We start from the raw sequence: 24,930 nt of genomic DNA, 5'->3' as shown, positions 1-24,930 counted from the left end.
TGAAGACTTGTAATATGATTGAATGGCTTTGTCTGTCTCATTTACCTGCTCTTTGTTTGAATGGCTTTCCTCCCTCTTCTTTTGTTTGTTTCGCCCCCTAAAACATTCCTTCTTTAACCTACTTTTTTGTGGCTAACTTGTATCTTTCCACTTCTGACGTCATGGAATTTCTTTTTTTCCGTATTTCATTTATTATTTAGCATTCCATGTGAGTGCATATCTTCCTCCTTTCTCCTATTTGAGCAACTTCTCTTCCCAAACCCCCCCACCCTGCTCTTAACTCACACCCTCCCTCCAAGTATTGAGGTTGGAGATGCGCTTAACTCCACTGCAACACGCCAGATGATGGACTTCATGATACTTGTGATGTTGTTCTGCGGCACATTCCTGTGTCTTTTACTGAGGCCAGAAATGTGTTTGGCTCCTCTGTGGCACGCCAGATGCCAAGTGGCGAGATTGATGATACCCTTTATGTTGTCCCAGAGCACTTTCTTGTGCCTCTTGGCTCTCACTCTACCCATTCTACACTCCAGTCTTTTTCCTTCTCCTGCCACCCCTCTACCACTCTATACATCCTGCTGCTATTGGCTTTGCTAGTGTTGAACTTTTTTTAATGCCCCGGCATTGGCAAAGCCAGTAGTGGTGATACAAGCCATCTTGGATATTTATTTCGTAATCTTTCAAGAGGGCTACCACATTGTGTGACGCAACATGAATTGATTACCCAGTTCTTGTGTATTACTGGGATACTGTCAGGAAGCCCTAATTGCTGATGGACCCTCAGAATAGTTCTTAAATACTGTTTCTATTTTTGGCTACTGTCCACTTAGCATCGCTAAAGAAATCACTTACGTTAGTTGAACATGACTAAAGAGAATTTGTTTTGTTATTTCTGGCCTGGGAAAATGAGGCATTACATTTTTTTGGGCCTCAGACTTAATAAATGGTATGCAGGTTTACATGTTTGCTTTTTTAATGGACTTTTACTCCAGTGTGTGCTCATATGTAAAAGTTTAGCACCCAGGTCTATTTTCTGTTTCTAATAAGGGTTGACTCTAGAACCAAAGAAAAGTATTGTTGTTTCAAAGAAATTGTCGGTGAAAATCTGGGATTATATATGGAAATGAGTTAAAAGTCTCCTGTTTCGTATCTAATTTTACTGATAAAATGGTTTATTTTCTAAGATCTTTAAAAAAATATTAAAATTACACTCCGACTTTGTCAACTTTTCTTAACTGCTGAGAAAGGAGCAGTTGACATAACATTTATATTTGTATGTTATGTCTGCCTATTTTTTCATGCTCCACAAAGAACTGCAGACCGCTTTGTAACATTATTATGATGGTTGACAGTCCTTTTTACAAAAGTAGAAATGCATCTTCCTGCATCTTCAGTCTCTTATGTAATCCAAATCGACTACATGTATTAAATAATTAGATTGTCTTTTAATGTGTATGGAACATGTTGCAGCAGTTAAAATTGTTTTGTTTTGGGTTGACAGGTGTCAGCTCGTTCTTGGGACCACAATGAATTTTTTGCTCAGTTTGCTGGTGATCACACACTTTTGACTGCAGGGTATTCTGCCATAATGGATAAACTGGCGGAAGGCCTGGATATTCGGCTAAAGTGCCCGGTGAGTCCTGACTAATTGTCGACTATCTGTAGAAAACATTATGTAATTTTTATTACACTGTGTTTTGTTAAGTTATCTAGTATTTGTATAGGTTGCAGCTACCACAATTGTGGCATTCAAAACTATACAGAGCAATCAGACCTGATGGTTGAAAGAATTCTGAATACTCCCTTTAGTTACCAACAGAGCTCGTAGAAAAAAAGCCAAGCTCCAGACCAGCAGATAAAAGCAGAGTGAACACCACTCCCCATACATTAGATTTCTACTGCACACCGTATATGAAGGTAGTTCTCCTGATCTCTTTTTGCTGCACTTCAGCTAAGTCTATCTATTTCGTGCATTTTCAAAAAACATCTTTTTCACATCCTCAAAAAGCCTTCTATTTGTAGTTAGTTGTTTTAGGAGTGTGGACAGACCATATCTGATTATTCAGAAAATACTCTTTTCAGTTCTTAAAGATTGTGTGGGGAGCTGAGACTACAAAACTTTGGATCACATTACAACAATGTGAATGCCCAAGGCCAGCACTACACCAGCAGAAACATTGTGGGATAATCCATTTTCGATAGCATGGTCAGGGATCTTTGCTTATGGTCTTCTTCTACTTCTCCTCATCCCCAAAGTGCTGGGCAAGATGAATTGGGAGCTGTGCCGTCTGATGCTGTTAGCCCCAACATGACCCAGACAATATTGGTTCATGAAGCTCATTCTCTCAGAGAAATCCCAGATGCAGCTGATGATCCCGGCCCCCTTATATACCTTCATAAAAAAAATGTTGGCCAGAGATTTTATTTTTATTTTTGATTTGTGTTTTTGGGTCATTAGAGAAGTAATTTAGCTTGGATAGACATTGCTGATCTGGGCCGAACTTTTCTGGACGTCCTTTTGAAAAATGGCGGATGTGTTGCAGTGAAGATGTAATGTTTCAGGAACCATGAGACCTAAATACTTTATATTAGGGTCAAAACATAGGTTTTGGGAGTCAAGTAGTCTTATAGAGACAGAAAATAACTAAAGCAACCCTTCCACTATTTTCCAAAATAGCAGTTATAACAGAGGAAGAAAAGACATATATAGAAATTAAATAAATAATGATTTTTAATCTTTTTATGTATACACTAAACAATGTGTTCGAGGCATATGGGCTGCAGATGGTACATTATGAATAGATCGCCATCTGGTGTTGGGCTCGGATGATTGCACTTGTTTTTCTCTTGGAGAGTCTTTTGTATCTTGGTGACTCCTCCTTTGGTTGCTAGTGCGCATGGGCATCGGCTCCATCCTTAGATTGTTTTTTTCCGCCATCGGGTTCGGATGAGGATTGAAACGCTCCAGATCAACTTTGAAAGAAGTGACTTTTCGGCGCGTATTCCCTTTCCAATTCGACGGTATTGTTATCAAACGCGATTTTCATTTCCATTCCGACGTGTTTCGACTCCAACATCGAAGAAAAACTTTGATCTACGTCGACGAACAGGAGGCCTTTCTCGACGTGGTCAAGCCCGGAGTCCATGGAAAGGACTCCATTTAAGAAATGAAAATGTCTATCACTTCTATTTTAGTTACATTGTCATAGTTGACGTTATGAGCATGTCGACAGGGGCATCTTTTTGTAGCACAGGTTTTGCAAGTACATGTATGTGTAAGTTCTGCGGGTAGAGTCTTTAGAAATTTCATACATTTTAACATCCAGTCACTAACTTCCCACCCAAATTCACACAGAGTGTGATCCAAAACATTTACACAACTTCTGATCAAGTAGAACTCTTTTTCTGTGTGTCCATGCACAGAATATGATGTTGGTGGAATGTCACCTAGCGGGACTGATCTCTTGAACTTACTGTACCAAAGATCATCAAACGTATGACCGTCACAACTCGTTCTCCACACATGCACAAGGTATTTTCTTCATCTTTAAAGTATCATTTTTCTTCTGTCTCAGCAAATCCTATTAACAACTTTATAGGTTAAGCTCCAAGCTTTGCTCCAATGTTGCTCATAGTGTCATCATCCTTAAGAATAAGTGCCTTGATAAGAACACTGCAATGCAAACAAATGATGCACGGAATGCTAAATAAATCATACATTCACCCCCAGTCATGAGTTCTGAGTTAAATCCATTGCTCTTTTTCTCACCATGCCACCCCAATTTAGACCCACCCATAGGCAAATCAGTCTTGACACTGTGCCTCGTGGGAACGGTCCAGACCGAACTGCCAAGCCAGGTCCTCCCTGGACCGGAAACAAGCATCCTGAAGGCAGACGTAGTACAGTTAACAGACTCTCGAGCTACGGCCAGATCCTTGGGGCTCTCTTCTACTCCTCGTGGCCAGTCTACCTTTCGCCCCTTTCATGGCAACAGAAGGCGTTTCCAGCTGCATCAGCCCTATCCCGGCCACCGTCCTGCTCAGACTTCCCAAGTTGTGCGGGGACATGGACGTGGTTCATTCCAACCAAGGAATGGAAGCCAGAAGTTGTTGGTCACCCTTCCCTCAGCAGCTACAGCTTCCCAGCACTCCTAGTCTGACTCTGCAAGACCACACCGCTCCAGTTGGTGGGAGAAACCATTATCATATCTCCCTCTGGAGGTCCATAACTTCGGAGAAGTGGGTCTTACAGATCATTCACAAGGACTATTCTCTTCCTTTCCTTTCTTTCCCTCCTCCCATTCTGCCAAACCAAGAACGGCTGGCGGAGGATCATTTAAAATTGCTCCAAGAGGAAGTTTTAGCTCTCCTGGCCAAGGGAGCTATAGAGAGGGTCTGGGACAGAGAGGGTTGGGCAGAAGTAGGCAGTGGCTGTTATTCACGCCACTTTCTGATTCCTAAGAAGAACATAGGGTTCCGGCTCCTTTTAGATCTTCGGACCATCAATCTCTTCCTCAAGAAGAAGTTCAAGGTGCTCACTTTAGCTCAGGTCTTGTCTGCCCAAGACCAAGGAGACTGGATGGTAGCATTGGACCTGCAGGATGCTTATTCTAACATACCCATCCTGCCAGGCCACAGACATTACCTGCGGTTCAAGGTAGGCCGCGTGCACTTTGTCCTCAGGTGTTCACCAAGGTGATGGCGGAGGTTGCAGCTCATTTGCGCACATTAGAGCTGTCAGTCTTTTCCTACCTTGATGACTGGCTGTTGAAGGTGTCTTTGCCCAAGTCTCTTGTCCCCCACCTTCAAACTACTGCAGACCGCCTGCATTCGCTGGGGTTCTCTATAAACGTGCTGAAGTCACACCTGACTCCTTCTCAGACACTCCCTTTCATCTTTGCTGTTCTGGACACAGCGCAGTTTCGAGCCTTTCCTCCGGAGCAGCAAATCTGGGATATTCAGGCTATGATTCCGATGTTTCAGCCTCTATCCTGGATTACGAGGAGACAGACTCTAAGACTGTTGGGCCTTAAGGCCTCCTGCATCCTGGTGGTAAAGCATGCCAGGTGGCCTATGCGGGCTCTGCAGTGGGACCTGAAGTTCCAGTGGGCATAGCATAGGGGCAATCTCACCGATGTGATCCAGATCTCGGAAGGAAATGCAAGAGATCTGCAGTGGTGGTTGACTAACCACGATTAGGTCAATGGCAGAACCCTCTCTCTTCCCCATCCAGATCTCAGTCGTGACAGATGCTTCACTTCTGGGATGGGTGAGTGGGTTGCAGTCACTATTCAGTACACCGCCCTACATGATGTTCTTTTCAGACAAAGTGGTGCTACGCACCTGTGCTTAATTTTTGCCGAATGTGGTGAGCCCATTGCATCTTTGGTAGTCTATCACACTACCCACCTTTTTCGCTCCCCCACATCCCTCTAAGGAAGAGGAGCGTCTCCAAAGTCGACCCAAAAAGAGCGTTGTCATTCTGCATTGTCCGCACAAAAGAGTTCTGGACAACGAACTCTTAGTGGGGTACATGGGAGCTAAGAGTTGGGCAGTGCAGAAAAAGACCATCTCTCGCTGGGTCATTCTCTGCATTAAGATCTGCTATTCCCTAGCTAGGAAGCAACCTAGACAGTCAGGTCCGCAGGGTCGAGCATTTTGCTAGTTCGGTCCTGCGGGACTTCTTAGTGTAAAGTATTGGTCTGCAACCCACCGCCGGGATGGTACGTCTTGTGTTCTAATCCAGGGGTAAGGAATTGGCAGCTAGAGGTCTCTGTCAGATGAACAAGATACTTACATTTGGTAACTCATTATCTGGTAGAGAGTATGTCTAGCTGCGAATTCCTTATAGGCCCACCCATACCTCCCTGCTTTACGGACTGATTTTGTCAGGGCTAGGGTTATTTCCCTTTTCAGGGTCCTAGTTTTGCACACGTTTGTCAGTTACTTCGTGGCTCTGTGCTTCTGGCATGAAAAAAATTAAAGGTACGGACGTCTGCGTGCCTTGGTGACGCCTGTATAGGTGACTGCGCGTCATAACCGACGACGTCATGTGAAGCCAAATGGAGCCACCGACCGCGTGCGCAACGGGTATTGCTCCAGCAAAAGTTTCCGGATTCAGATTGATGCTTGGGAAATTCAAAGGTAAGGAATCTACAGCTAGATAGAGTCTATACTAGTTAATGCGTTACCGAAGATAAGTAGCATGCTCTTTAACTTCAGTTTGAATTATGGAATCAGTAAGAGATCAGCTCCAATACCAATCTTCCTCTGAAATGATAAGTCTATCTGCTCATGGCACAGGTTAACTGCAACAAAAAATTAACCAGATGACTGATGGCTTGCACTGGAACTTTGAAGTGGGTATGCTCAATGGAAGTATCCCTTTTGAATGAGATGATCACTCCTGGTGGCCAACAGAAAAATAATGAATCATTGTAATGCTGTTCCAGTTAAACTTTAGTTTTTATATTTTGTGTAGGCTTAACCAAGTGTATAAACAGCCTACATAAGCCACATAGAAACACACAAAATTATTTACACCTTGTATTTTTTGCATCCAAATCTGTCCTCTATTATAAGCTAGCCTACAATAAAATTTTGTTTCAATTAAAGTTTGAGAACGGGTTCCTGGGCTCCCAATGTAGTCAGAGTTTACTGGTCTCCTCCTAATACAGTTGAAGTCATTTACCACTGATGTCCTAGGGTCACAGTACTGTTTGAACCCAATGTGCAGTTGATCAAAGTTGTACCACTCCATGTGGTTACCACTTAAGTCAGGTCTTTACATTAGCAGAGTTCCTAATAAATATAAGAATAATACACTGCCGGGGGGCGTGGCCGAGCCGCCTAAGATGGCGGATTGCTTCTTTTAGAGCTCCGGCTGCCGGCCCACATCAAGAGCAGCCTATGACACCCCCTCACCTTGCACAGCGTCAGGGGTGGCGGAATCTGTACGCCTCAGGGCAATCCTGTAATGCCCAGAACTCCGAGACGGGGCCCCTGGGGCATCTGCGGAGCTCTGCTGTGACTCCCCGTGTGCAGCCGGACAAGATGCGGCCGCCGGGTAGAGTGACGGCGCTCGGGAGCTGCGGAGTCCTGGTGACACCGGCCCGGTGATTCCTGGTGGCAAATCCATGAGGTTAGGAGGCGGCGTCCCTGTGGCGGCAATCTGACACCGGTCGCCACCAGCGGAGTCGGGGTAGGAGGAGCCTGGGACGCCCGACCGGACCGCGCCGCCGGCCAGGAGCCCACCCCCGCCGGGCTGCGACATCGCCGCTGCGGTCCTGGCTCTGAGGTGCAGCGCTGAGATGACGAGTGCCAAGCCCCTACATAGGGAGACGCTGCCAACCGCCTTGCTGTGGTGAGGACGGTCATCCCCCCTCTTTGTGTGGTCCCTGCGGTGCCTGGATTGAGCCCCCCTCCCCTCCGGTGGACCCCCGGCTGGGGCGGTGCCCCCCACGACGTGCTTCCCACGGGAAAGTGACGGCGACAAGTCTGTGGGGGGGTGGATCCCCACCGCGCGCGCCCGGCAACACCCAGTGGAGCGCTGCGCTGCTTTGGTGGCTCAGGGCGCCCAGGAAGACTGGCGAGGTGCGTGGAACCGCCAGGAGTGGCCCATTGCCGCTGAGCCCCCGTCTATGCCAGACTGACACCCCATTTCTCCGCCAACTAACGAGAGGGGCCTGATTTGCCACCCCAGGGAGCGTGTGGAACAGGAATAAACGGAAGTGGGTCCTTCCCCATTTCCCACTTGCTGACAGACCACGAGTACGCAGGATGAAATGAGCAGGCGGCAGCTGACCATCCCAGTGCTGTGGGGCCCCGCAGACAATCAGATTGAGAGACTGCCGCGACAAGCTCCCCCCCACGGCGAGACACTGAGACCCGGGCGGTCAAGTAAGACCATTCGAGAGGGCGACACAACGGACGTCCCGCCGGGGCGGCTTGCCGCGGGATCGCGGTCACGGCTGGTGACCGCAGTGCCTCTGGACCCCCCCCCCCCCCCCCCCCCCCTCACGAGCAGAGCAGCTATCGATCCGTGGCAAGGTAGCGCCCTGGGTTATTGGAGCCACATAAAGCCGGGGTGCCGGACGTGACGGAGCGGTGGGTGGCCGCAAGCGTTTGGCCCGCCATTGACCACGTGGACTCGCACAGTGGGACCAAAACCCCCCATAATTGGCCGCCAACGACCAGTGGGAACCACACACAGGGCAAACCAACAGAAGATGACGCCCCAACCGCTGACCCCAGCTAACCAGCGGGACGTGCAAGACGTTGACGATTCCACGTCCAGGAAATTAGACCAAGTCCTCGCGGCTATAGAACATTCCAGAGTGGGAATGAAGAACAAATTTGATGCTTTAGCTACCGATCTCAATCTTCTTCGTGACGACCACAGGAAGCTAGCGGACAGAGTCGCCCGGGGGGAAAAGACAGTGCAGGCACTGGACCCGCAAGTACAGCGACATTGCAGACCTGCAGTCCCGGATCAAGGCCCTGGAGTATAAGACGGACGATTTAGAGGGACACTCCTGGAGGAGCAACATCGGGTCATGAATCTGGCGGAGGGGGCCAACCCAATACAATTCATCACGGACTGTATCGTGACCTTCACACCTGCCACAGACTTGACTCTTTATTTCTCCATTGAGCGAGCGCACCGGGTCCCGGCGAGCATACCCAAGCCGGGCCTGCCCCCGCGACCGTTCCTGTTGAAACTTCTGCACTTTCGGGACAGGGACGCGATACTCTAGGCGGCTAGGACACAGGGGCGTCTGCAGGTGGAGGATAAACAAGTGATGCTGTTCCCCGACTACTCCCACGCCGTACAGCAACAGTGGGCCACATTCCAGGTGATAGAGCATACACTTCGCCAGAAGAACATCCAATACGCCCTCCTGTTCCCGGCCAAACTCAAGATCATCCACGATGGCGCCACACATTTCTTTACAGACCCGAGAGAAGCGGATACCTGGGTGGAGCAACATGTCTCTCATCGCCCGGCTACGACAGGCATGCAGGGCAGTAAGCCTCGGCGGCAGTCGCGGAGACAGGGCCGCAAAGTCACTCTGACGCAACTGTGTCCGCTCTAGTCAGACGGAGAGCGCCTCCCCGGACCTTACACAGATCATAGCGGAACGTACAAAGGCGATTCAGGCGGTATCCGCGCTTGGCCCTGTGGGGGTAGGGTCGGATATAGAAGGAGAACCCCGCCTGTTCAGCTCTGAAGACGAGGCCAGCGAGGTGCCGGCCTCCCGTGAGGGTTCCAAGTCGCCCCCGACAGTGACGCCCCAGACTGCGGATCTGCTGATGTAATAGCGATGTGCACATCGGGACCATGCGATGCCATGGCTCATCTCGCGGCGAGCCGCCGTGTTTGTCTCCGGTTGTACAGACGACCGTCTACGGGGACGAGCTAACGATTGGGACTGCGCACGATCACGGTGCTGCGCCGCGAAGCCCCTGATCTGTACCACAGAACCGAAGTACCAGAAAATCCAGAGGGAGCACTTACGCTGCCAATCTACCTTGATCGTGGAGCCGGCAGCAATACGGAAGATGCCAGGCCACCACCTCGTATCAACGAACTAAAGAACTCACGTAATGTGTCCTTTGGACGTATTGCCTCGAGCAGTAGGTCCCCTTAGTTGGACATGTTCCCTAGAGTTATGGTTTATTCACCTTTACGTTTTTACTTTCCTAGATACCATGGAGTGTGCGGGAGAGGGAGGTCATGAACACTGCACACGTCCCCGGATTGGGTGAGGTGGGGGAGGGCCGGGGGGGGTGGGGACTGGGAGACGAGTGGGGAGGTTATGGTCATCCCACAGGGACTTCGAACTACACAACTGAAGCATGATACTTAAGTTGTCGAATACGGACCTTAAATTTATGACTCTGAACGTCAGGGGTATGCACACGGCCACTAAGAGTGCTCGATATATGCCTATATCAAATGGCAGCAGGCGCAGGTGGCCCTCCTTCAGGAGACACACCTGACGGAGCAAAAGGTTGGCCGCCTTCGTAGAAAATGGCAGGGCATTGTGTGTGCTACGAATTACTCCGCCTTTGCCTGGGGCACGTTAATATGGATTAGACCTGGCGTACCCTTCAAAGAACAGGCCCGATTGATCGATAGGGATGGGAGATATGCAATCATCGTCGCCCTTCTAGAGGGCCAACCGTTACTTCTGGGTTGTGTGTACGCTCGGAACACAGAGCAAGAACACTACTGGGACAAACTGACCACAGTACTAGCCGGCTACACAACAATGCCCTGGCTCCTAGGGGGGAACTACAACTGTACACTGGATCTACACTTAGATAGGTCACACCCTTCCCCGGCACACAAACAAATGGAACACTTCCGCAAATCGGTGGGGCATTGGGCGCTGACGGATGTCTGGAGGGCACAGAACCCGGCTGCCAAATTGTACTCCTTTCACTCCATTCCACATGACCTAAGGGTGCGTCTTGACAGGTTTCTATGTTCCGCAGATGTTCTGCCAAAAATACAACACACTAACTATTTGGGACGTATAGTATCGGATCATGATGCACATACGGTGACCCTTGGCTGGACACCACCCCACCCCCGATCCCCACATGGATACTCCCACAGGAATGCCTCACTGACCAGGCCTTCCGTCACACACACAGAGAATTCATCCGGGAACACTTTCTACACAATGTAGGCTCCGCCTCCTCTAGAGCTTTAGAGTGGGATGCATATAAGGTTAGTGCCCGTGGACACTGCATCCAACAGGTGGTAGGGGTGCGGAGAACACTGGAGCAAGCACTACATAAGTCAGAGACTGCGCTGGCAGGTTTGTCCCGCGACACGGATCAGGGGAGGGCCACAACAGAGCAGGTTGTGGCGGCGAAACTCGCACATGCGGAAACACTGCGCGACTTACGGAAATACAACTTCCGCATGTACGCTACACGGCCGCACAGGGAGGGCAACAGAGCAGGGGCACTTCTAGCGTGGGTGACCAGCCAAGACATGACCTCACAGCCCATCACAGAGTTGGCAGATGAGACTGGGCGCCTTCACACTTCCCAGCTGGATATTCTGAGAATATTCCGTACCTACTATGCAGATGTATACCGCAACCCCGCACCGGCGACACCATGCACGTTGCACACTTTATGGGCGCACTGACGCTCCCCACAATCTCCATGGCGGAAAAGAAGGCATTAGACAGTAAGATCACACCCTCCGATATTAAGCGCGCTATTGGGTCCCTTGCAAGGAAGAAGACACCGGGAATGGATGGGTTCCCGTTAGAGTACTATAGCACCTTTGCGGCCCAGGTAGTACCCCACCTAGCGTCCATCTACGAGGAGGCCCTATCCAAAGGTATTCTGCCCGCGTCATTCCGCGAATCCACAATGGTGACATATCTAAAACCCCATAGAGACCCCACACACCCGTTCTCGTATAGACTCATCACGCTCCTAAACACGGATTGTAAAATCCTGGGGAAAATGTTAGCCGACCGCCATAGCCAAATTCTCCCGGCCCTGGTGCACCCCGACCAGTGTGGATTCGTACCAAACGTAACACCTCACATAATCTGAGACGGCTCTTCCATATCCAAGACAGTGCACAGGACAGATTCCCCCGCGCAGCATGCCTAATCTTTGATCTGGAGAAGGCGTTTCACACCTTGACGTGGCCCCACCTGTTTGTGTTTCTCCAGAAACTGAATATTGGTCGAGTTCTAATGGCATACACACAACTCTTATATGAAGGACTCCCCTCTAGGGTGAGAGTTGGCAGGCTTATCTCCGCTCCCTTCCCAGTAGAGAGAGGGACAAAGCAGGGGAGTCACTCTCCCCTCTCCTTTTTGCGCTGGCAGTTGTGCCCTTGGCCGCGCGTCTGCGACTGGAGGGGGCGGCATGGCGGGTGCCGATTGTGGACACTACACACTGTATCTCATTGTACGCGGACGATCTGCTGCTCTATGTCTGCGACGTGACGGGTGATCTTACCTCGATATGGGACCCCTTACAAGCCTTCAGAGACACGTCAGGTCTCAGGGTCAATTGGGAGAGTCGACCGTCTACCCTCTTAGCCCCCATCTGGCACGGCATGATGTAATGATGGGTACTCAGACCTTAAAATGGAGCGGGCGGCCCCCAGGTACCTGGGAGTGCGACTCTATCATTCCCCGACAGATTTATATGAATGCAATCACCGTAAGGTTCTGGCGGGTCTGCGATCGGCGGTGGGTTTCTGAAAGACTCTGCCCCTGGCACCTAATTGGCCGGGTGGCCCTGGCAAAAATGATAATGGTGCCCAGATTGCTCTACCACTTTGCCAACCTCCAGGTAATTCCGCCCCGGTCATTTTTCCGGGAACTGGATACCCTGCTCACAACGCTAATATGGGGTAGCGGCTGGTGCAGAGTAGCTTTGCGTACACTATATTTGCCTACTGCGGACGGCGGCCTAGGAGCCCCGTCCTTTGAATCATATTACCTTGCTGCACAGCTTCAGTGGCTGTCCCACTGGACGGCGGAGCGATACGTCGGGGAAACGACAACGGAGACTGGTAGGATACCTCTTCGGGTCATCAGACGGATGCTCTTACCCGGAACCAGGCCATCCCGCACTCACCCGTTTCAGGTCTGCATAGCGCGCAAATGCATGATGCGCATTCATAGAATGTCAAAGGACCGGCCACTCTACTCCCCATTGATACCCCTCGTAGGTCTCTTGCTTGGGGAAAACCATTACACTACTAGGGCCCTACAAATATGGACCGTTCACGATGTGACGGAGATGGAGGCGTTGTTCCATGAAAGGCAATTACGAACCTACGAGCAGCTGGTCGACTGGTATGACTTCCCGTGGGAACAATTTTTAACGCATAGGCAACTTTTAGATAGCACGCGTCCGTTCTGGAATCTACGAGAGTGAGAACCACCCACACACCCGGTAATCCACACTATACTCCAAATGGGAGCTGGCAGACACCTAGTCACATGGCACTATAAAGCCATCAGGGAATTAACTAATGTCTCCCTAGATAATTTAAGACAGTCCTGGGAGGATGATGTCGGTAGGATGTTTCATGACACGGAATGGACGCGCGCGCTGGAATATACGAAGAAGGTGTCCAGGAACGCGCGGTTCAAAAACATTCAATTCCACATACTCCATCGGGCCTACCTCACACTGGACAAACTGCACCGGTACTATCCGGACACACAATTTAACTGCCCCTGTTGTCAACTGTCGGAGGCGAACTTCCGACATATGTTCTGGGATTGCCCATCCCTGCAACCATTCTGGACCAAGATACACCAAACACTCTCCACACTGGTTAGCCTGCCATACATTGATACTTGGGAGGTCTGTGCATTGGGGACCAACAAACGGAAAAAATCCGAAAAATTGAAATGGCGATTTGCACCCCTCGCCCTGCTCCTGGCCAAGCGAGCTATCGCCATGCACTGGAGAGCCCCATCGGGCCCCCTGGAGGCGGGCTGGATAGGGGCGGTAAGTAAGTGGGGGGCGGCAGAGGAGGACATTCTGCGGAAGGAAGAAGTGAAGGGAACCAAGAATGGGCACAGCTGCTCATACAATTTAAACAGGAGACGACCCCGGACGACACGCCAAGACCATCCCCGCCTCAAGCCCACGGTTCCCCACAACGCCCCATTCCCCCTAGTTAGATACTAGAAGACTGAGATTCCTGCAAACAGGACAAGACACGCCGAGCGCCGGTCCCTCCTGGGGATATGGCCCGCTACCCCCAGCAGAGTGCTCCCTCTCTCCCTGCAGCCCTCGTGACCCCAGCCCCTCGGACCACAGGCCCCTACACCCTCCGCCCACCAGGTCCACTAGCCCTCTCCAGTCCGCCGTGCTCTCCCCCCTCGTAGTGATCTAGGAAAAGTTTTCCTCACAGTTCCAAGTTTAGTTTCAGTCGGCAGTTTGGATACCGACGCACACTTTGATTGCTAGCAACTGCCTGCCTGGTAAAGGATCACATAAACACACACGAAGATGACACTCACACCTGCCCCTGCCAATAAGTAGCACGAGGGATAAGACGCTACAAGTCATATCAGGATACAATTAGGTTACTTACCTGCAAACCCATGAGCGAATGTGTACAATCCTGCTGTGCGGAATGGCATGTACATGTTGACGATGAGTTATGTTTGTGGATTTTATGTAACCCTTCTATGTGTGATATCACTGATACATGAATGATGTATTGCCCCCATCGAGGGCTTTGAAATGCAAAACCTTAATAAAAAGATTTAAACAAAAAAAGAATAATACACTGCCTGTAGAGCAATGATAAGCAACAAAAAAAACAGAAGTCTTTCTCCATCTGAACCAGGGCTAGTTTACGCGCTTAGCACTATAACACTATTTTAAAATGGAACCTGTAGTCAATGTTATTCAGAAGTACTGAATTTGAGAGCAGACTAACAACTTTGGAACTTTACTGTCGAAAATAGGAACCTTCTTACGGGATTGTATGACCACAACCAGTAGCTCAAATTTCAGTTTTATTAAGTTATATTTCAAAGTGCACAAGTCCATGTTGCTACACTTGAAATGTTTGTTTTCGGTGTTGGTGCTTAAAGAGTTTCGAAGTACCTCCCAGATGCGTCAAAACCATTCAGAGCCAACAAGCCTAACCATCCCTTGGCACACAATAATCGTGCTTTTCAAAAGGATGTAGGAGGGTGTCTGGTGGCCACCCAAAGGGGGAACAGTGTGCTAAGTTTAACTTGATTGCATGTATGACATGCAGCCAGCTTCTTTTACAAAATGCATTTCCCAGGCAAATAAGTAACATAGTACTCCTACCTCTCCAGGAAAGAGTTAATGGACCTCCTCCCCCATTTCCTTAGTAGTACACAAAAGCATACCAGTAAGAGGTAGAGGAAAGAAACAACGTAATATTCAACCAATATGGGTCATGGGAGTCATGTATATTGGACGTTGCTATATGTTCCACAGCAGCCTATGAGGGTGTAATGGCACATGGTGAGGATACAGGAGGGAAACACTGCCCTCATTCCGGTTCTATGGTTGTTGATAAAACAGTTATAGGGTTCTCAGTGGAGGATTTTCAGAACAGGAACGTTCCAGCATAGAGAAATAGCAGATCAGTGGCAACTTTTTCGCTTAGAATAAGTACTCTGTCTGCAATAGGTCATGCATCAGTAATTCTATTTCCAGAAGTTGCAATAAGTTGCTGCAGTGCTGCTTCCAGCATATGTAGAAATAGTGATTAGTCCTGTGAAGTACTTTTTTCAGGTGCTCTGGCCTTATACTCCATATGCCCTAAATTCCATATGTCTAGTGAAGCCCAGAACCCCCTTAATTTGACCAGTACCTGTTTCCAGTGTATCTAGATGATTAAAGAGGTCCACCAGACGCGAAGAAGGGTTAACCATTCTCGAGTTCATCTCAAGTGTACATCAGTGGCAGCTGGTAAAATGTGGAAACACTTGTATCATACACCAATGATACATTATTTTGTATGCAAACTTGCTATTCGGGATGCTGTAGGATGACCAACTGGAATGGATGCAATTTCATTACGGTGAGTGTAAAAACTCAGGACAAAGTGTCAAAATTCAGGACATAAATTCAGGACAGCAGGTCAAAATTCAGGGCAAAAAGTACATTTTACAGAAACATCAGCAGAGATTGGGCAGTAGGAGATAAGTAAGTAAATAGACAACCAACATAAGTACAAGTCAAAATTAGTTTATATCAGGTTGAGACAGTTGTGCACTTCATGGATTTTTGGTATGCGTGCTGCTTTGAGTAACTCTGCAGGTCTTTTTGTGGTATTTCATATGATCATAATCTATTTATATGGTTACTTCACCGGGTAGTCCAGTCAGATTTTTTGTTTACAGTTCATGGTCCTGAGCAGGCTTGTTTAGTAAGAGAAGTGGTCTGGAAGGATGGACTTTGTTGCTAGTATCTCATATCTCAGGGCCATTTTGAGATGGGAAGCAGCACTTATAGAATGTAGCTAATGTATACAGTCCTCCGAGTGGCCAGCTTTATGTGTCAGATCACTTTAGGTATTCCATGTCTGTTCAACTAGTGATGACTGGTTTATGGTGTGGTATAGTATTGAGTGATGAATAAGAACCATAGCATATTGTGTGAAGGTAGGAGCATGAAGGAGGACAGGGGAGTTAAACAACCTGCATGAACTATAATTGGCTGCACACTGCTGATTGTTATGGCATTATTGTGGGCCAGAAGGGTTTGATAGCAGTTGACATTACTACATAATGCCCTGGCTAGCCTAAATCAGCCCTCCTTATTTTACCAGTATATAGGAAATAGTATACTGATTGGGCCATTTCATTTCTGTGAACTGTAACTGCAGATTCTCATTGATGCACAGTAGTGAGCTACAGACTAGAAATTGTATACTTTGTTGAGGCATTATTGAAGGTTCGAAGGATGCATTGTATTTTACTTACACATTTTCCATTGCATGGAAGCAAAATGACAACATGTAGTTGACTTGGGTAATATTAAATATGTAATAATAAGATCAACCCCCAGCCTCTACTTTGTTTTAAACCCGGAGTTTGTATTTCTCCAGACCAAGCATTCTTAACATATAATCGGGGCAGCTGGATTTATGCACTTTTCTGCGGAAGCTGTTTTTTTCATAATTATGGATTTGTCTATTTTACCAAATAACCCATTATCTGTGGCATAATCTGAAAATGTTAACAAAAAAAATTCTCGCTCAAATGGATCAAAAGTTACCTACGGAGTGGCAGGTTGTGTTCAGGCGTAGTGGAAGGACCTTCAGTGGTCATCTTTCCATTGCTTATTAGGTTTTGCCTAGCCAATGCTTACGAAGTAAGCATTCGCTAGAAAAAACTAATGAGTTTAGTATAGGGGTTGGAATCCGCCCCCGTCATCCATTGGTTAGCTCCATAAATGGAGGCTATCCATTGGAAGACTGGCCTGTCCGTCAATGCAGGACCAGATTCGGGGGCGTTCTCGAGAATTTTTGGCTTTTGGCTACGTCAGCCGAAAGCCTGTCCTCGGGAACGCCCCCGAATCTGGTCCTGCATTGACGGCACCCAGAAGATGTCCATTGCTTTTCGTTTTAGGGCTGACTTCTGTGCAGTATTGCTTTTGTGACCTGTGCCCTTCTAAATTCTCTTTTGCCTGATCAACACCGCGGCCCGGGGGCCAGAAGCACCCTGCAAAGATCGTTCGCCCTGATCGGAGGCTGCCGCGGTGAAGATCGAGCCGCTGCGCTCCCATTGGCTGAGAGAGCCGAGCCCCCTCACCAACGCCGCGACGGGATAGGCCCGTGCGGCGTAGCGTCATTGCCGTTGTCGTGCCGTGATTGGCTGCAGAGCGGAGCGTCATCGTAGGCCTGACCCGGGAGACGCACTGCCATTGGCTGACTCCCGGGTGAACAAGGAGGCTCGTCGCAAGTGCCGCGACGTGATAGGCTGGTAATCGGGACATCTGGCGACCCCCTGTGGTATTGCATCTTTGTGCTGCTTGTCTTCTCAAAGCCTGTTTCGACTCGCAGCAGCTCAAGAAAAGCGTTTATAAAAAGATGTCCTCCCGCCCGGCGCTCTCCGGACAGTGTCCCGCACTGTAAAAGCGAACTTTCTTTTCAACGTTTTCCACGTAGGCGATTGCAAAACGGACACGTCTGATATATGCGGGCAGTAGATGTGAATGGGCGCTGCAAACACCCTCTTCTTACTAAGAAAGCCAATTTGTGCATATGGGTTTATATTAACGTTTACCCTTTGAATAATGAATTCTACATTTAATATATATTTTATATATTTAATATATTTTTATACGGAAGCGCGCATTTATTTTTATATTCTTTTCATTTTCAAACCGCAACATTAGACCATTAGACCCACAGGGAGCGCCGCACATTAGAGGTGCCAGTGCTGACTGTGACCCGGTACCAGAACATCCCGAAATCAACAGAGTCGACTCAGAACCGACACCTCAGTCCAGTCTCAGAACTGAAAGCCAAGAACCCTGAACCTGTAAGCAGGACTAAGAGTTCAAAAGTGGAACCGGGACACAAGGACAAGGACAGACCAGAACCGGCAAAGGTGGGGCAAAAAAATAAATAAATAAGACACCAGGAGTCTAGAACCGCCACCAGGAGACCAGAGATAACAGCAGGGGCCCCGAACCCAAATAAAGCGCCTAGAACAAATATCAGATGCTTCGAACAGATACTGTGAGCCTAGAACGACGTTAGAACCACACAACAAGGACGGTCAGTAGGCAATCGCCTTCGATTCAAGAACTGGTGCTATCAAATAAAGCAAGTACGAAGCCAGCAGAGATGGCAGCACCTGGTCCAGGAGATGAGAACCAGCGAAGAGCGTTAGTTAAGTCACAACAGCAGGAGCCCAGAACCGACACTAGGAGTTCAGAGCATGCACCACGCTTACAGAACCAGCACCCGAACTTCGGAACGGGCCTGCGAGCAACAGACACAAAATGAGCAGCAATTGCACAGCACAAGCACAAGGAAGTAAAGCCAGCACCAGAAGAATCGACCGGGTCAGCGATTACAAAACGGATGAGCGGCAGCAGCCAGGACGCAGAATAAATACCAGACGAGCCAGCAAGACCAGAAGTGCTCAGGGAATTTAGGGGAAGCGAGAGCGGCAGACCAGCCCATCCGCGACACACCCACCAGAGACGGGCAACCACTCCCAGGACACCTTATCAGGGACTGACGCTCCCACCTCCCTCTCTCTCCAGCAAAAACCACGGGCTCCTTCCTGCAAGCGAGAATTCACCACAGCTGACCACCCTCCCCACAGCCCGCGGCAAACCGGGTGGTGCAAAGCAAGTCTACGGCTACGCTTTCCCAACAGGTCCTTAAACGTCATCTGACAGTTGTTTTTTTACGTAATTCAACCCTCCCTCCAAGTTCCTGGTTCCCAACTTGAGGGGGAAAAAAACATCTGAGGAAATAGGGCGCCCGGAGCCCAACTCTTAAGAATAAGCAACGGCATCTTCTATTCAAACCACTTGCGAGCGACTTGTGAAAAGAAATTGCTGCGTACACAGCCTTTTTTAGCAACTGCACTATCGAGCACGGGAGTGGTCGTCTGCCAAGGTTGCATACTTTACTGATTCCGTCTTACGGCCGTTCCTTCCTCCTCTACTTCCTGTCTCTTTATTTCACTCTTGCCGGTTTGTTTTCTTCCCTACGTTCGTCCTTTGCCACATTCCCCCACCCCCCTTCCCAATTTTACACTTGCTGTTTTTTTCCGGTCTTTTTCCTCTTTCACATTTCACCCTTGCTCTCTTTTGATAATTAAATATATGCCTCGGTCTCAAAAAACGAGTGACTGTGCCCCTCACCTACTGGCAGTACAAATTAAGGACGCCATACTGAATACCTCACAACAGGGTCTGAGCATCAGTGCAATGCTGGTTAGGGACAGGGTGGCAATTCTGGCATTTTTCGATTGGCTGTAAGTTAGGGAGCTGTTTATGGAGAGAGAGGGCTCAGGCTGGGTTTGGTGTAGGGTGGATTTTAGCCTTAGTTGTACAGTGATGTTTAGTGTTAGAGAAAGGTTAGTGTTACGATAAGGGGCAGTTTCAAGGTTAACATTAGGGTGATGCTCGGGGGACGGGAGGGGTATGGATAATGTTTAGGATTAGGGCATGTTTAGTGTTAAGCTTACTGTTAGGTCAGGGGCTCGGGTTAGGGTTGGGTACACTTTTTTAAAGTTTGGGGTTTAGTGCTAGGGTAGTCATTACACCTAGCCATGCCCTTCCCGTATTCCATGTGGTATTATTTCCAATAGTGATACTTTCATTGTGCTGGATTCGGTGTAGTGCTGTCTCGATGTGTTTGCATTTTATGCAGTGACCCAGCCGTCTGAGATTGCCCATGGATGCCTGGCACATGGGCACCCTTTACCACTACAACCAATAAGTCATCTGCCCGTTTTATTTTTCAGGTCAGCAATTGACGCATTTTCTGCAGAGAAATATTACTAATTACGAAAGACTAAATCTTGATACTAACTGAACTATTCTTGCTTACAAAGGTTAATCTCGGAATTCTCAGGGCTGCTTGCAAACCAAGAAGACCCCAAGAACAAGAAAAACGTTACAGCTGCGTGTTTGTCTGTCTAGTTGTGTCTTTTCTTCTTGGGAAACGTGCTGTCTGTCTACCTGTTCAGAAAAGGGGGTGGTGATGAACAGAGTGTCTGAATTAAGCAGACCACTCTTACCCAGTCCAAAGATCAGGGCTTGATCCATCACCGTTATTTATCTCACTGCACCATCCCAGCTCAGAACCTGGCTATATGCAAATCAGTCTGTCCCTGGCCCAGTGCATCATGGGAACAGGGCAGACTAAACTACCAAGCCAATTCTTCACCAGAAAGGAGACAAGCTACCGGGGACCGGTTTCTGGCATTTCAGCCGTCTTCGGCCCGGCTTGCTTGAATCCTGATGGTGCAGTGAGAAAGGGACTCATGTCTGAGTATACCCTGCCACACCTATAGTGGACAAAAACGATTCAGAAAAGGGGGTGGTGATGAACAGAGTGTCTGAATTAAGCAGACCACTCTTACCCAGTCCAAAGATCAGGGCTTGATCCATCACCGTTATTTATCTCACTGCACCATCCCAGCTCAGAACCTGGCTATATGCAAATCAGTCTGTCCCTGGCCCAGTGCATCATGGGAACAGGGCAGACTAAACTACCAAGCCAATTCTTCACCAGAAAGGAGACAAGCTACCGGGGACCGGTTTCTGGCATTTCAGCCGTCTTCGTCCCGGCTTGCTTGAATCCCGATGGTGCAGTGAGAAAGGGACTCATGTCTGAGTATACCCTGCCACACCTATAGTGGCCAAAAACGATTCAGAAAAGGGGGTGGTGATGAACAGAGTGTCTGAATTAAGCAGACCACTCTTACCCAGTCCAAAGATCAGGGCTTGATCCATCACCGTTATTTATCTCACTGCACCATCCCAGCTCAGAACCTGGCTATATGCAAATCAGTCTGTCCCTGGCCCAGTGCATCATGGGAACAGGGCAGACTAAACTACCAAGCCAATTCTTCACCAGAAAGGAGACAAGCTACCGGGGACCGGTTTCTGGCATTTCAGCCGTCTTCGGCCCGGCTTGCTTGAATCCTGATGGTGCAGTGAGAAAGGGACTCATGTCTGAGTATACCCTGCCACACCTATAGTGGGCAAAAACGATTCAGAAAAGGGGGTGGTGATGAACAGAGTGTCTGAATTAAGCAGACCACTCTTACCCAGTCCAAAGATCAGGGCTTGATCCATCACCGTTATTTATCTCACTGCACCATCCCAGCTCAGAACCTGGCTATATGCAAATCAGTCTGTCCCTGGCCCAGTGCATCATGGGAACAGGGCAGACTAAACTACCAAGCCAATTCTTCACCAGAAAGGAGACAAGCTACCGGGGACCGGTTTCTGGCATTTCAGCCGTCTTCGGCCCAGCTTGCTTGAATCCTGATGGTGCAGTGAGAAAGGGACTCATGTCTGAGTATACCCTGCCACACCTATAGTGGCCAAAAACGATTCAGAAAAGGGGGTGGTGATGAACAGAGTGTCTGAATTAAGCAGACCACTCTTACCCAGTCCAAAGATCAGGGCTTGATCCATCACCGTTATTTATCTCACTGCACCATCCCAGCTCAGAACCTGGCTATATGCAAATCAGTCTGTCCCTGGCCCAGTGCATCATGGGAACAGGGCAGACTAAACTACCAAGCCAATTCTTCACCAGAAAGGAGACAAGCTACCGGGGACCGGTTTCTGGCATTTCAGCCGTCTTCGGCCCGGCTTGCTTGAATCCTGATGGTGCAGTGAGAAAGGGACTCATGTCTGAGTATACCCTGCCACACCTATAGTGGCCAAAAACGATTCAGAAAAGGGGGTGGTGATGAACAGAGTGTCTGAATTAAGCAGACCACTCTTACCCAGTCCAAAGATCAGGGCTTGATCCATCACCGTTATTTATCTCACTGCACCATCCCAGCTCAGAACCTGGCTATATGCAAATCAGTCTGTCCCTGGCCCAGTGCATCATGGGAACAGGGCAGACTAAACTACCAAGCCAATTCTTCACCAGAAAGGAGACAAGCTACCGGGGACCGGTTTCTGGCATTTCAGCCGTCTTCGGCCCGGCTTGCTTGAATCCTGATGGTGCAGTGAGAAAGGGACTCATGTCTGAGTATACCCTGCCACACCTATAGTGGCCAAAAACGATTCAGAAAAGGGGCATATGGCCAGGTTCTGAGCTGGGATGGTGCAGTGAGCTAAAAAACGGTGATGGATCAAGCCCTGATCTGTTGACTGGGTATGAGTGTTCTGTTTAATTCAGATACTCTGTCCATCACCACCCCCTTTTCTGAATAGTTTTGTCCACCATAAGCGTGGAAGGGTATACTCAGATGTGAGTCCCTTGCTCATTGCACCATCAGGATTCAAGCAAGCCGGGCCGAAGACGGGTGTAATGCCAGAAACCGGTCCCCGGAAGCTTGTTTCCTTCCCAGTATAAGAATTGGCTTGGTAGTTTGGTCTGCCCTGTTCCCATGATGCACTGGGCCAGGGACAGACTAATTTGCATATAGCCAGGTTCTGAGCTGGGATGGTGCAGTGAGCTAAAAAACGGTGATGGATCAAGCCCTGATCTGTTGACTGGGTATGAGTGTTCTGTTTAATTCAGATACTCTGTCCATCACCACCCCCTTTTCTGAATAGGTCTGTCTACCTGTGCCACAGTCTGTCTTCCATCTTTGTCTTGGTGACTGGCTGCCACTGGCCAGTGTCCCGCGACGAGAGGATGTGACCTGGACGCTTCCTGGACAACTTTTTTAACCCAACGCTTTATATTAAATGCGCACGCAGACAGGTGCGGTGGCTACAGAAGGCAGCGCCACGCTCCGAGTATCCCACAGATATGCTGTTACCAAACTCTTGACACGAAATACTAATGAGCAGTTTTCAGATAGATACTTAAAAGTGCTAGTCACATCCACCAGAGCCTTCCAGCAACTTTCTGTGAAGTGTGGTGTTTAAATTGGGTCACCGTGGAGAGGCAACTCCTACTCGAGTGGAAACTGCAAAGTGCAAGGACACGCAATTTACAACGTACTCTGTAGGCCAGAGTTATGAGAACGCGGATCGTCATCAAAGTCTGGAAATTATGGAAATAGCGCTGCCTGCATTTTGCAGGTCTGCACTGGTGAGAAGGACTTCCCGACTTAAATACGAGTTGGACATTTTTGATCATTTATGGCGCAAGGCTGCACCCTACAGGCCGTAGGCGAGAAAGGCAATTAGAAAATACACTGTACGCTGCTTGCTGCAAATGCTAAGAGGAACGGGATAGATGGCGTAAACTTGGTGAGGGAAGAAATTAAAAGCCATTTGGCATATCATTTTTAGGTTTTGCCTAGCAAATGCGTACGAAGTACGCATGCGCTAGGAAAACCTTATCTTTTTCTCTGTGGGGTCGGGTATCCGCCCCCTCCTCCCATTGGCTAGCTCCATAAATGGAGGCTAGCCATTGGGAGAGGGCTCTGTCCGTCAATCTCGGACCAGATTCGAGGGCGTTCCCGAGAATTTTTCCCTTTTGGCGACGTCACGCTACGTCAGCCAAAAGCCGGGAACGCCCCCCAATCTGGTCCGGCATTGCCGGCACCCGCCTTCCAAGACAAGCACAAATATGCCTTCACCCGCCCGAGGAGCTGCCCTCCAGATAACTTCATTACAATTCGCAGTACCAGCACCTTCCCACACAAGGAGTGCCTCGAGCTTCAAGCTTAGAAGTGAGCTCTGTAGTAAGTTGTCCCCCCTCCTCTTTGGTACCACTTCCTTCAGAGTGGACTTCACTAAACAGCACTGTGAAAACCATCCCCCAGGTGGCTCCGAATTTATCCCAACTTTCATTGCACTGATCAGAAGTTAAAACGTCTAAGATGGCCGCTATTTTTGTGCCGTGTGGCGGATTTCTTCGGCGTTTAGGACGTTTTCTATTACAATCAACGCTGTCAGGAGTTTTGTCGTTGTTGTCCCTTTTCTGTGTCAATGTGGGGGACGGTCCGTCTGTTTATTGTGGGTTGTGTTGGGCGGGGCTGAAGCAGTAGTGGCGGAAAAGGTATCCTATACACCTGGCTTCCTGCGAGATGTTGAGGTCATTGGGAGCCGTCGGAGGACCGAAACCTGCTAAGCCCACTTTTATATCTTATGTGGCTCCCGAGGTGAGTGAGAGGGGAGAGTTGTGGCAGGGTGTGAACCGTCTTCCTGTCCGCATCCTGCTGCCGGGGAACACATAGCAAAGTAGGGCTGCATCACCAACCCTCATATCTTGCAACCATGGATACCTATCCTGGGTCATCAGCCCCAGTTGTTACCCATAAATCAGACACCATCGCTCTCTAATCGACGCAAACTGTACATTGTTAAACTATGAGCAGCTTCTTACATTCCTTCAAAATGTGCAACCGGACCAGCACGTTTCAACAAGGAGTTAATGTTGGATGAGTAGTTCGATGTCTGATTCCCAAGGCCGTTATTACATTTTGACAAGTGAAGTATATAGTTGTGACTGGGCATTTCTATTAATTTCCCCGCTTGCTTACCGTGTATATTTATTTATACACCATTCTAGCAACCGAATTCCACACACCCGACCATTATTACTCACCTGTATTTAGATGGAAAGTGCTCCCACGTCATCTCGCTGGAACGTATATGCCGGTGATCTGAAAGTACACTTCACAGAATGCAAAGTGATATTGCCTAAACATCAGCCAGCAGTTAACTATCACCCCGTCTCCAGCACTGGACGTAGACATCATACCCACTAAGTAACCACAATATCAGCGGCACTCCACCCTAGGGAGTTCG

The 24,930-nt window shown here is 48.8% G+C and overlaps 1 protein-coding gene across 4 annotated transcripts in view; it reads left to right on the top strand.

Moving 5' to 3' along the window:
- Positions 1-24,930, top strand: part of KDM1B (lysine demethylase 1B) — a 725,553-nt gene that overhangs the window by 504,003 nt on the left and 196,620 nt on the right. For all 4 annotated transcript variants that reach the window (XM_086965107.1, XM_086965106.1, XM_086965105.1 and 1 more), the window contains one exon: positions 1,502-1,633. In XM_086965107.1, coding sequence (XP_086821233.1) covers positions 1,502-1,633 — 132 coding nt within the window. The remainder of the gene's footprint in view (positions 1-1,501; positions 1,634-24,930) is intronic.

The sequence above is a fragment of the Lissotriton vulgaris genome, chromosome 4_1 (genome assembly GCF_964263255.1).
Source record: "Lissotriton vulgaris chromosome 4_1, aLisVul1.2, whole genome shotgun sequence".
In the NCBI taxonomy this organism is placed as follows: domain Eukaryota; kingdom Metazoa; phylum Chordata; class Amphibia; order Caudata; family Salamandridae; genus Lissotriton; species Lissotriton vulgaris.
This window is presented reverse-complemented; position numbering and strand designations above follow the sequence as displayed.